At 34.1% G+C, this 13756-nt stretch overlaps 1 protein-coding gene across 1 annotated transcript; it reads right to left on the reverse strand.

Annotated features, from left to right (window-relative positions):
* Positions 1-1409: 1409 nt before the first annotated feature.
* LOC114266426 (pyrophosphate--fructose 6-phosphate 1-phosphotransferase subunit beta) lies at positions 1410-12873 on the reverse strand. The gene is made up of 16 exons (XM_028207316.2): positions 12488-12873; positions 11523-11684; positions 11292-11413; positions 8220-8273; positions 7970-8076; positions 7715-7820; positions 7057-7120; positions 6130-6218; positions 5201-5332; positions 4919-5089; positions 4718-4833; positions 4446-4557; positions 4151-4235; positions 2588-2632; positions 2275-2343; positions 1410-1698 (listed from the first exon to the last, which is right to left on the reverse strand). The coding sequence occupies exons 1-16, from the start codon at positions 12675-12677 to the stop codon at positions 1622-1624; spliced, it is 1701 nt and encodes a 566-aa protein (XP_028063117.1). The 5' UTR covers positions 12678-12873; the 3' UTR covers positions 1410-1621.
* Positions 12874-13756: the final 883 nt, after the last annotated feature.

The raw sequence follows: 13756 nt of genomic DNA on the forward strand, positions 1-13756 counted from the left end.
AAAATTTGAATGGAAAGTGCATAGAAGAGCACAGTTCAAGGGAAAATTCTATTTTTACACACTGACTAATTTCAGTACACATCATTTCTTAGTATATACATTTATTAATTTGATTTTTAATTATTCTTCTCAATCCATACACAAAATATTTTAATTATACCCTTCACTTGTACCATTGTACACACACCACCTCAACCCACTTTTCACACACTCGTTGAAAATTGTAGTTTCAAACCACCATTCATAAAACTTCCTTATCTTTCCCTTTTATTTACAGAATCTGCCACTCTACTCTCTTCACTCTCTCTCCCACTCTCATCCATGGCCTCTCTACAAATTCATCCAAATTATCTTCAATTCTGTCGTTGTTCTAATTCTATCCCCAAAATTCCCTATTTTCCAAACCCCAATTTGATTCCTTGTATGCAATGCAATTGCGAAATATTATTTTCTTTTTTATATTCTGGTCGTGGATTAGGTTATATATATATATATATATATATATATATATATATTGTTTTGTTTTTGAAGTTAGGTTTTTGTTTTTGGTTAAGCCCCTTTTTTTAATTAAATTAACTGAACACTGATTCTCTGTTATTGCATGAATTTTAACTTCAACAATCAATATATATGTACGAATTTGTGTGTGTATATATATAATTAGTAGAGAGAGAATAAAATGTAACAGATTGAATGATTTTAATTGATAATCCTAAACACCAATGAGATTGAACAAGTTTTTGTTTCTATTATTTTAACACAAGTGTGTAATGTGGTGTAAAAATTAGAATTTTTTTTACTAAAAGGTTATGTATTGAAAAAATTTTATTTTAAAAAAACGTACATAAAGAAAATTGAGATATAATATTAAAGGTGTGTTGTAATGTACATTATAATCATTTTACTTTAAGGTATGATTGTCATTAAAATAAAATTTCATTGAGTATGCACTGAGATTAATAGGTATATGAAAATAAAATTCCCCCAATTCAAGGGCATTAGAAGAAACAACAAATTGTACGACATTACAATTTTCACCCTCTAATGTCTACTGAAATTTCATTTTGATCCCTCATATTTTAACTTTGACTCAAAGACGATAGGATTGTGTGAGGAGCATATTAAAACCCACTGAAATCTGACTAATGACTTGACCGTTGCAATTAGAAGATGAAAGATTACAGTAAAATCTAGGTGAAAGATCAACAATGAAAAGTGTATAATTTATAATTTTCTTTTTTCTTTTTTCTTCACAAATCAAATATCGAAACACAACCCAAAAATTTCACCAAGATGTCAACCAAGGCCCAACTCACTCTTAATACTACATAGAAAGGTCAAAGGAAAGGCAAAGAACAAACAAACCATGACAGAACAAGCAGAGCCTCAGATTTTGCAGTGCATCAATATACCAAAAATTGACAATCTTTTCATTATTATGCACCCAATGATGCAGGATAGTATATCAAACTTATCATAGTCCAAGAAAAGGGTCGCATAAATTTCGACAAACTAACTAAAAAACCATCCAAAAAAATAAAAAAAAATGAACATTGGAAAGGGAGTATTATTGGGAAATTAAAAATCTGAGGAAGCAGAAATATGAAATTGAAATAAATAGTTAACCCTGGCCTCCAAGTTCCAAAAGTAGGGTGTGATTAACTTTATCAGCTACTGGGCCAATAAATTGAATTGGACCTGTAACATAAAAGTTCACCAAATGTAAGTTTTTGGATGGTGTCGGGAAGACAAGTCACTAAAAATATGCTATAGATTTGACCAAGCTATTAAACTTTAAAATTCTGAAGTTGAAGATGTTGTGGTTACAAGAAGATCAATAGGACAAGGGATCAGCTTAAGAAGCACGAACATCCCAATATCTGTCGGACCCATGTCTAGACTCGGACATGCTTATGACACTTGGGGAACAGTCGTCTATCGCTTACAAAGTTTGAATTAACTTAGAATCCAATGACAACAGAAAAACAACATAAATTTATACATATTCTCCACCTTTAAATTTTTAAAAATTATTATATTTGAATTAAATATTCAAATACATGATATAATAATTATTATATGTTATAAATATATAAAACTATATATTTTTACCTTGTCCATCATTTTGTTTTTAATGTCGGTACGTTTGTGTCAAGTCACATGTTCGTGTCCGTGTTTCTTAGGGATATTGTTGCTTCAGTGACCAAACCCAACTAAACACCCATGAAGGTACTAGAATGAAAAGATGACTGAAGCAAAATTCAAAAAGCGTACCAGGACTGATATATCGGTTGTTAATGGCCCACTCTTCTCTCAAGGATGCAAATTTCTTGAATGGAGCACCTGAATCATTCACCATTTCAAAATGAAATTATTGGTTGGTACAAGCTTCTAAAAAATGAAGACATCAAAGTTAGTTATTATGCAAGAAACGACCCTGCAGCTTTCAGCATGATAAAAGACCACAGCACGAGAGCAAACAAGTCCGCATGCAGAAGAGCAAAAGACCACAGCATGAGAAGAAAACAAGTCCGCATGCAGAAGAGCAAAAGACCACAGCACGAGGGAGCATAAAAAGAACTCTTACCGTCAAGCTCGACCATTGCCTTCTTTATCACAGGCTTAAATTTACCTGCAAATGAAATAGATTAAATATTTTAGAGAACATAACAAAATTGAAAGTTTATTGGTTCTATTCTCAAATCATGATTCCCTCATATTCTGACCCTTTGTTTGATTATAGTTTTCAAAATATGATTTTAAATCACATTTCAAAACACATTTGAAAACATGTTTGGTAAACCAAGAGTTTTTGAATTTTTTGGTCTACCGGGTTATCTGTCCAGACATCCACCCAGACAATTTTTGAATTTTTAAGTCTACCCGGTCGTCCTCCTGAACATCCTCCCGAACATCTGGCCAGTTGTCTGGACTAGCCAATTGACTGGAACAATGCATTTTTATTTATTTTTTTTTGGCAATTGCAACCTTTTTATATATTTGTTTTTTATATTTTTAGACCAAAATGGCAAATTATTTGGCCATTTATTTAAAATTAACAAAAAAAATTAAATAAAAATTAATTTGTCATAGTAATTTTTTAAAAATAAAAAAAGATTTTTAAACAAAACAATGAAAATTTTTTTTTAACCAAATATACAATCAAAAGTAATTTTAAAATACTAACTGAATATTTTTTAAAATATTTTAAACAAAAAAAGATTTTCGGAATTTTTTTATTTTTTAAATAAAAAATATTCAGCTTGCTTGTTTTTGGAACCAAAAACACTTTTTAGAAAATCATACTTTCTTATTTTTCGTATTTTTTTTATTTTTATTGAATTTTTTTAATATCTTAAGCATTTTTATTTTTATTTTTAGACACACCTAACATAAATACACATAAAAAGTATAATTTTGTGAAAAAAATCTTTTAAAAATTCACTAAACACAAAAAATACAAAAATAATATGAGAATTCAATATATTTTTCATATTTTTATGTATTTATTAATTTTTTAAAATATTTTTTCACAAATTTTTTACCTTTTTAGATGCACCTTAAAGTAAAAAAAAATGCTTGAACTTTTAAAAATATTCACTAAAAATAAAAAAATACGAAAAAACAAAAAACTCAGTTTTTAAAAAACTTAATCCAAAAAATTCAAACCAAACATTTTTTTTTTTCAATAATTATTTTTTTGAATTGAATTTTAAAAAGAGTTTGGTTATGAGTTTTGAATAGAATTTTTAATAGAGTTTTGAATTGTGTATTTAGTTATGACCTATAAGTTTATGAATTAAGTTTTGAAAACTCTTTTCAAAACTCATAACCAAACAACTTTTCTTATTTTAAAACTCATTTCAAAAATTCAAAACTCATAACTAAACAATTTTTTTTTTTTCAAATCATGATTCAACAACTCATAAACTCAAAATATAACTCCATTATCAAATCATGATTCTGAAACTAAACCAAACACAACATAAAAGCTTCCACTTGATTGTGAATTCCGTTCTATGAAATTCAGATTTACAGTAGTATAGAGCATGACTGAACATATTGATGTTGAAGATATATGCAAGTTTAGAAGAAAAGGCCAGGAAGGTGTTTGAAAAATATGATGAGAACATAGAATCAGAGACTATACCATGCCTCCTCTCCACGTCCATTAATGAAGTCAATGCTGTTCCACCTACAGTCCATTCTTCAACCGGAGCAGCCAAATTTCCAACCTGGAGTCACATTAAAAAATAATTGCATGAACATTTATATAATCGATTAATTGTTGAGCTACAACAATCTTCATTGTCAAAGCGAATGAAACAAAAACTTGAACTCGAAAATCACAGAAGGTTATTATTATTGATAGAAAACTAAAATGATAGGCCGTGAAGAATAAATTTGACCAAAATGAACAAGGAAATAAAAATGGAGGCACAAACCGATGATATCAACCCAGTTTTTCCACAATGAAGGAGAGCTCCAGCCCCATAACCCAAAGCATAACAGTATGTGGCATCGAAGTTAGATGGCAAACCACACCTGCCTTCATAACTGCATGGTGAAAAAATCATAACAAACGCAAAGATCAGACAAAGTATTCTTTTTCCCACAAATGATTTCAGCAAACACAAATTACTCTATGGATTTATCATCGTCAATACCCATCAGGTTACAGACAAAGGCATTTATGGTTATAGACAGATAATAGTACCCGAAAAAGTGTGACTGGCCTTTGAAGTGGCCCTTATATGCACCCTTCTGCTTCCTATGCTCCAATTCAGTTTCAACCATTTGAATAAACATTTTCTCCGTTTCTATTTTTGCAACCTGAAGCACAATAAACCATTACCATATTGCCTGAATAATATAACACAAAGAATTCATAGACAGAGACAGTGACAAATATAAGCACCTGGACATTGCCATGTGGATCTCTCTCAAGCATTAATTGTTCCTGAATTGCTGGAGGTAAAAGATCAAAAAGTTTCAAGGATTGCTCATTAAGTTTCTTTTTCCAAAGACCACCTTCATCTACAACCTCCTGGGCCAAAATTTCGTTTAGTTCTGCAATGAGATGCTGCACCTGCGGTTACACAGTAAAATTACAAAAGCAATGTAACAGTCAACAATCACATAGAATGTGTATGGATGACACATAGCAGAACACAATAAATCTCATGATTCAAAATTTTACCTCAGGAATAAAATCAATAAGTCCTTCTGGTATAAGTATCACGCCATAGTTATAACCAAGTTCTCCTCGTTTGCATATCACATCAGCTATGTAGTCTGATACATTTTTCAAAGTCTCCTTCTTTGCGGCAACCTGCAGCAAGGTAATTAAAATATTAAACTATGATAACCTACTCCACTCAAACATAAGCTTCTTACAAATGGAGCAAATCAACAAAATCTACAATCTGATCAAAATTTGGAGGCTTTAAAACAACCAAAACAAGACTCTTAAGCCTATACAAAGGAGCCACATCAAACACAATGGATCCAAACATCAATCTTTCCGCCTAGACTTCCCTACCATTCCCCTCCATCACCATCCAAGCAGGACTCCAGCCACATCTATGTGAAACAACCACTTCATCCCATACAGCGCCAAAATCAGCGGCCCTCAAATCCCTAGCAACATTACAATAGTTCAGAAAATCAGATACTGACCATTAAACTTACAAATGGAACACCAATTGTTAAATATCTATCGCAGCCTAATAAGGTTATCAATCGTAAGGACTTCTCATCGCCCTCCTACTTCCTAAAAGGCCCCATAAAAAGATTTGGCATCAACAACGTTTCATCTCCACACCACATTTCATATCTGCCCTCCTCCCCACCTTGACTCTAACAAATCTCATAAGTCCCAAACTTGCTGGATACCCTTCCACAACCCACTCCCATGAGAGGTAACCTCCAAAGAAGTCCAAGCACCTCATGAGTTACTGTATTGGGCCAACACCAGTAGTCTTCTCCAATATCTATATCCCTCTTAGATACAAAGCTCCATCGTCACTTCCCCAAAAAATTTGTAACTAAGTGAATTCTTCATCAAGTATGTGCAGCTAAGTGAGAGAATTCATTTGGAAATAGCACAATGAATGGACACGGAGGTACCTCTTCTCCAATAAGAGTAATATTTGGATGAGTTTGTAAAGCACACTCCAATGTAATGTGGGAAGCAGCACGCCCCATCAGCCGTACAACTGCAAACAGGTTAAAAAATTAAATACGACGTATGATGGAAAGTATATGCACACGATATGAGTAATGGAGCCTGGAGGAAAAAACTGTTGAAATAAAAATAAGTCTTCTTAAAAAAGGAAAATCTGGTGTTCACTAACTATTATGCTAAATTACAGATATAGCTTGTCATATAAATGGAGAGTTGAAGGGAATTTCATGAACACCCCCCCCCCCCCCCCCCAAAAAAAAAAAAAAAAAAAAAAAAAAACTGCATGGCATGCAATGAACTGGATTTTGAGATACAAGACTAGCCAGACAAGAAACTAAAGAACGTTGGCTGAGATGGTTTCACCATATGCAAGAGAGATCCATGTCTACAATAGTTTAAAGGATGATTGATATTGATGTTGAAAGGAATACAGGGATACAGAGGAGCAAAAATTATGAAGCTCAAGTTCGTGAGAAAGAGATGCATCCTATACATGCATGTGTAAATCATAACCAAAAAAACATAATGGTTGAAGAAGCTTTGAGTATTTCAATCTTCATAAAATATGCATAAAAATTTCTCATATTTATTAGAGGTAGAAGCTAAACAGCATTATATGATTTGCACTTAGACTTTGCGACGAGTGCACACCAATCTATCTACGTTACTGTAAAGCATTTCCGACACAACTCACTTAGAATTAGGATGAACCTCGAAAGAAAACAACCAAACCAGGATACAGTGGACGCAAAAAGAATCTGGTTACACATATAATGCTCTAGTTGTATTGTGCAATTTGCAGTAAGAATAAACAGCCATATGATGCAAAAAGGTCCAGTTAATTCAAATCCAGTTCCCCGTATACTTACAATGATAGTATTTTCCAGTTGAGCGAGCATCTATCATAACATTTCCTATCATTTCTGAATATATCTGCAAAATCAGAAAGACCAGAGAATGATCATTGTGCCATGGATTACCTTAGTTGTATGGAGACACAGTCCCTAATGACATTGATGATCAATATGGAGCTAATCTAATGTTCCATGAAAAAATAAAAATAACTCAAGCATGAACAAAATCAAAATTGGGAAAGAGAAAGAAAACAAAGCCAGGTTTCTTTTACTTACTATGAGAGAAAATTCAAGTGATTGAAACATTAAACTTTTACTAAAAGCAAAATGATGAAGGATATTATAAACTTCCAGAATTTAGGGCAAAGATCAGAAATAGTTATCTAATAAGAAAGAAGCTAGAAGGTGTTCGAATGTTTTCCATTAGTATATTAATTATAGTTGGTTTTATGTGGTTTATGTCATTTATATTGGTCATAAAAAAAACACCATAGCAAAATTGAGGAACATTATCATGTAACAATGCACAAGAAAATAAAAAAACCAAAAACTCAAGTGCCTGATTTGAACAACTGTTAGTTATTTGAATTGATCAAATTAACGCAACTATATATGAAATATTAAAGCATATAAAATTATAAATGTGATTGCTGAATGATATTGTTAGATTCACCTTGCATGCAGTATCAAATCCAAAACTTGCTGGAACCTCTTTGCATTTTAAGTCACCATCAATTGTCTTTGGACATCCAATAACCCGAGTTTTCATATTTTTACTCCTGAGTAGCATAATACAATAGACACCATCATAACAAAATGATGATATACAGAATTGTATAATTTATGAGAATCCAGTGACCATAATAGTTTGGTCCAAAAGCAAATACAACAGCTATCACATTTCCTTATTGAAAAATGAATAGTTCACCTAAAGTTTTCAGCAAGGAGGCAAGCATTTGTGTTTGAGTCATCTCCACCAATTACAACAAGCCCATCCAAATCAAGCTTCAATGCTGTTTCTTGAGCTTGCTTAAACTGAAATCATGTCCATGTAAATCCAGTTGGGCTAAACTTTGAAAATAACATAAAGAATCAAATCTAAGATTGTAAATCTATTTTGGTTAAAGTTGAGATGATAATTATATGTAATTTCCTGAGAAGCTACAAATGAGTATTACCTGCTCTGGAGTTTCAATCTTGTCTCTGCCACTGCAGATCATATCAAAGCCGCCCTGTAACCAAAAAAGTAATAATAATAATTACAACAAAATCAGACATCATCCAATCTTATTAGTTTGGAAGGAGCACACATCCTCAATGCTGCTATACTGCTTCTTCACGATTGTACGTTGTGCTTCAATTTTTTTTATTCAAACGAAAAGTAATCACATTTAGCAGGATTGCCAAGACATCACACCGACATCCTAAGCAAAACAAGCATCCTGCAATTTACCTATATCAATTTTTTCACAATTGTAATGGAAGTGTGCATAATGTTGTATTTGGCAGTCTGTCATTTGTGCCTTGGATTTGGAATTAGAGGCCACCTTAGTTCAAATTTTGAACCACTTTCCATCCCAATTCCAATTCCAATTCCAATTCCGATTCCACGGTGCAAATTCCGCACCACCAAACACACTTTTAGGCTACATTTGGATTTGTGAATTTGGGACATGTGGATTGAAATCCTAAGCTCAAATTCACCCCTCTTGTTTGGATTATCATTTTCAGTATAGATCAAGTTCTGGTCAATAAGTATGCTTATTTTAATGACCTTTGACTTCTGAATTTCAAATATTACCACTTCAAGCATAATTTCCCAAAAGTAGTTATTCCATTTTCAACCCATCAAAACTAACCCCACAAAAAAGTCCAGTTGCCTAATCTACAAACATCATCTGTCTACATATATAAATATACACACATGTTTGTAACTACATACATGCATAATACTTATGCAGATCTGTAAGTTTACCTATACACATATATATTTAGGTCACGGACACGGACAAATATATATTTACCTTCAATAAAGGCTTGCATGTTATAGATATCTATGAGCTAAGAAGTATAGACACGAACACGTGACACGACACAGATACGACACGAACATACCGACACGTTAATTTTCAAAAAATGCAGGACACGACATGTGGGGGACACGCATGAAATATATAATTTTATATTTTTATTACGTGTTACATATATATATATATAAATATATCATTCAAAGATAATAAAAAATACAATATGACACTAATTCTTGTAAATTTATATGAGTTTTATTTGATTATTATATCTTAAATTATTTTGTTCAAACTTATAATTAATTTCACATGTGTCTAATCAATTGACACGTGTGTTTAAGCGATTAAGACGTGTTTAAACGATTGATGCATGTGTTTTTCAAGTGTCCAAAGAGTGTCCGGGTCTTTAAAAAAAAATTTAAAAATAAGACATGTTTTGAAGCGTGTTGGACAAGTGTCCTAAGAGTGCCCAAAGAGTGTCAGTGTCCAACACTCACACAACATGGATACGTCACTTTCTTACAAGTGTCCTTGCTTCTTAGTCTATGCGCATATATTATATGTAACCAAAATATTTTTTCTACATATTATGGCTCTGTTTGGTTAATTTTTCTAAATTTGTTTTCTAAAAAGAAAATTTCAAAAACTATCAGTAAAAAAATGGAAAAAAAAATCTTATGATTTTCTGTCTTTTCTTTTTTGTCAAACTAGTTTCAAATTTTTCAAAAAGAAAACAAAAAACAAGGCCTGTTTGGTAATACTTACGTTTCCAGTTTATATTTACAAAAATTTTATAAACTGATTTTTGTTTATTTTTAGAAAAACATAAACTACAAACGCGTTTGGTTTGGACAAAATGTTTGAAAATTTTAAAAAATATAAACTAAAAGAGTGAGAAATGACAAGTGGTGGCGTGGCGGGTGGTGGGTGGTGACGAGTGGTGGCGGATGGTGGCAGCGGAAAACGATGGTGGCGGGTGGGTGGCAACGGAAGGCGGTAGTGGTGGGTGGTGGCGAGTGGTGGTGACGGAAGACGATGATAGCGGGTGGCGGGTAATAGCGGCAGGTGGTGGGTGGTAGCAGCAGAAGACAGTGATGGAGGGTGGTGGCGGAAGATGGTGGTGGAAAGTGGTGGTAGATGGTGACAGGTGGGGGGTGGTGGTGGCGAGTGGTGGCGGCGGAAGACAGTGGTGGAAAATGGTGGCAGGTGGCGGGTGGTGGCGGCGAAAGACGGTGGTGGAAAGTGGTAGTGGCGGAAGATGGTGGTGGCGGGTGGTGGCGTGTGGTAGCGGCGGAAGACGGTGGTGGAAAGTGGTGGCGGATGGTGGCGGCGGCGGCGAAGGCGAAGGCGAAAAACGGTGGTGAAAAGTGCTTGCAGGTGGTGGCGGCGGAAGATGGTGGTGGAAAGTGATGGCGAGTGGTAGTAGCGGAAGATGGTGGTGGCGGCTGGCGGAAGACGGTGGTGGAAAGTGGTGGCGGGCGGCAAAGGCGAAAGACGGTGGTGGAAAGTGATGGCAGCAGAAGAAGGTGGTGGAAAGTTGTGGCAAGTGGTAGTGGCGGAAGATGGTGGTGGCGGGTGGTGGCGGCGGAAGACGGTGGTGGGTGGTGGCGGCAGAAGACGGTGGTGGAAAATGGTGACAGGTGGTGGCAAGTGATGGGTAGTCAAAAAAAAAAAAAAAGAAAACGTAAACTCATTTTTTGAGTTTACAAATTTTGGCCAAATTTATAAACTGAGACCACTGGTTTATAAACCAAAATATTTACCAAATAAGTTTTTATGGCAGTTTTTTAAATTTTTGTAAATATAAACTAAAAACATAAGTGTTACCAAACGTCACCTTGTTTCTTCATCTCTGCAACCATTTGAAACCCCCTTATTTAAAATCCACACCCCATATCCAAATCCACATTTCCACATTTCTAAATGCAGCCTCAATGAATTCTGCCTCAATGGGTAAAATCATGAAACTTGATTTTAAAAACCAAAAGTACACGCTCAAAATAACTTGGCCAATACATGAAACCTTCCCAAGCAAGTTGCACACCTACAGCTTTCATAAAAGCCTACTGACATAATGCTATTAGGTCTAAAATAAACACTTGAGAACACAAATGACGACCCATCATACTAGGCTAATAACTAATACATGGTATTACATATGAATGTTGAAATAGTGTTTAAATTACTAGAAAAGTCAACAAGTTTCATTCAAATAATTCTGACCTGATTTCTGTACGGGTAAATGAACTCTGGAGTCAACAACACATATTTGCACTTCATGATTCCAGCTGGTCCACCCCTGAAGCCGTACACCGTGCTTCCTTTGCAACGATCCTGCAAGTAATCTACCACACACAAACACATACACATCCAAAAAGAAAATTGAAGTTCAGTAATTAATCAAATCAAACAAGATCGAAATATCTACAGCCTATCCAAACATGAATCACTAACCGAAGATTCCAGATATCACATTGTGTCCTCCAGGGGCTTGGCCTCCCGACAAAACCACTCCAATCTTCAACTTCAGACCTGAGGGAAACTCGGACGATTCGCCCGGCACCAACATTGCCGATGGCTGCCCAAATAGGCCAGGAAAGAGCTTCGCGATCTCATCTGAAACACCAACTCACAATCAAAACCATAAACCTCCGTTTCGATCTAATCTTCTCAAGTAAGCTAATCAAAATAGCTGTACAATGCATAGTAAATTGAAGGATTCAATTTTCAAACTTCAATTTAGGATTCAGCTTACCAGAAAAAGAACAAAACATAGAGAAATCTGAGAACAATGCTTTCATTAAATCTTCTCAAATAATAAACTAATCAAAGTAGCTGTATAACGCACAGTACATGAAGGATTCAATTTTCAGACTTCGATTTCGTGAAGGAAAAAAACAACTGTTTAAGCTCTATATTTTACGATTCAGTTACCAGAAAAAAAAACAAAACACAGGGAAACCAGAGATCTGATATCAAATCTTCTCAAGTAAACTTATCAAAATAGCTGTATAATGCACAGTACATGAGTTATTCAAATTTCAGACATCGATTTAGTATAAAAATAAAAAAAAAATAAAAAAAAAAAATAATGATTGAAGCTTTCGATTTCCGAGTGAGATTACCAGAAAAAAGAAGAAAACACAAGGATTCGAATTTCAAATTTCAGATTTGGATTTCGTGTAAAAAACAAAAAAATTGAAGCTTTCGTAAATTACCAGAAACATAATGAAAACAGAGATCGGAAAATGCTTTTATCAAAGCTTCTCAAGTAAAATCAAAGTCACTGTAAAACGCACAGTACATGAATGATTTAAGTTGCGGACTTGGATTTTCGATTTAAGATTCAGATTACCAAAAAAAGAAGAAATCAGAGATCGAACAATGCTTTAATCAAATCTAGAGATACAAGTAAAAACCTGGATTGCCGGCGGCGGAGCTAGGGGGGCCATGGACGACCTTGAAGGAACTTTTGAGAACAGAAGGTAGAGGAAGAGAGTGATCGAGACGGCTGTTCTGAACCTCGCTGTAGACAGAAGCAACACGGCTGGTTGACGCCGGAGACTTTGCAGCGGAGAAATCGCCGTTGTATACCAACGCAGACGCCATTGATGTAAGCAGAGAGACCAAAGCTCAGATCTCTCGGAGATAGTTTTCGAAGCCCTTTGGTTTCGTTCTTTTGTCTCCTTCTCACTCTCTCACTCGCACTTATCAAGTTTGCAAAGGGCAAAAATGTCCTCGGGGTCTCCTCCTATATTTTGGTATGGACAAATTTTCTCACCACACCCGCACATTCTCTCCGCCCAAAATAAGGGGTGGTTTGAGATAATTTAAATAAATATACTTTTTGATTTTTTATAAAATAAAAATGTTTGAGATTCTTTTTCTCTTTTATTGGCCAGTTTTTCTTTTCTATTTTTTTTCTTTTCCTCTCCTCCAATCACAACTCGCCACGTGTGTGTGAGGGGGTGATGGGGTGGTGATTAGAGGGGATCTCTATCAATCCTGTTTATGAAATATGGGTTGAGTTTGAAGTGATGTGGTAGATAAGTGATGTGACTTAAATAAGATGATAGACTTAAATATAATAGTGACTTTTTAAATTTTTAACTTTTTTAAGATACCACAAACAAGGCCTAAAATTTATTTATTCTAACTTTAATTTAATTTAATTTATTTTTTGGTTTTTATTCTCACTCTGATTATATTTTTAAATCTTTTTTATTTAATAATATATATTAATTTATTTTTTTAAATATAGTAAAATTTAAAAGGTTAATTAGTAAAAATTTCACACTTAGCACATTCCCAATGCTTTTTTTTAATCAAATTTGAATAAAGATTTGGGTTAAAAATTTCATCTGATACCAAGCGTTCTAACACTAAATTTTTAATTTTCATCAAACAACCGATCGACCAGTATGATGTCTGAGCAGTCATCCACCAACAGTTACTTGCGATATTTGACAAAAGGTTAAGCACTCTCTTGATTTGATGAAAAAAGTATGACTCATTTCATTTGATACCAAATTGGTGCAACGGTTGAAACGCCGTTTTTATCAAAATTTCATCAAATTTAAAATTGTTGAAAGGTTTAAGTCTGGGTTGGAGATGGTTTTATAGGATCATATTTGGTTCAAAATTTAATTTTTATTAATGAAAAAGACGTGTCTTGAAAATTAGTCAAA

The sequence above is a fragment of the Camellia sinensis genome, chromosome 9, assembly GCF_055761805.1.
Source record: "Camellia sinensis isolate YWXY chromosome 9, ASM5576180v1, whole genome shotgun sequence".
Taxonomy (NCBI): Eukaryota; Viridiplantae; Streptophyta; class Magnoliopsida; order Ericales; family Theaceae; genus Camellia; species Camellia sinensis.

Bases quoted from the DNA above. Each gene is read 5' to 3' on its own strand.
- LOC114266426 (XM_028207316.2), bottom strand. From the start codon at position 12,677: ATGGCGTCTGCGTTGGTATACAACGGCGATTTCTCCGCTGCAAAGTCT. The intron at 7,821-7,969 runs GTGAACTATTCA...TATGCTACTCAG, and splicing joins CTCCTTGCTGAAAACTTTAG to GAGTAAAAATATGAAAACTC. The intron at 6,219-7,056 runs GTAAGTATACGG...ACCTGTTTGCAG, and splicing joins AACTGGAAAATACTATCATT to TTGTACGGCTGATGGGGCGT.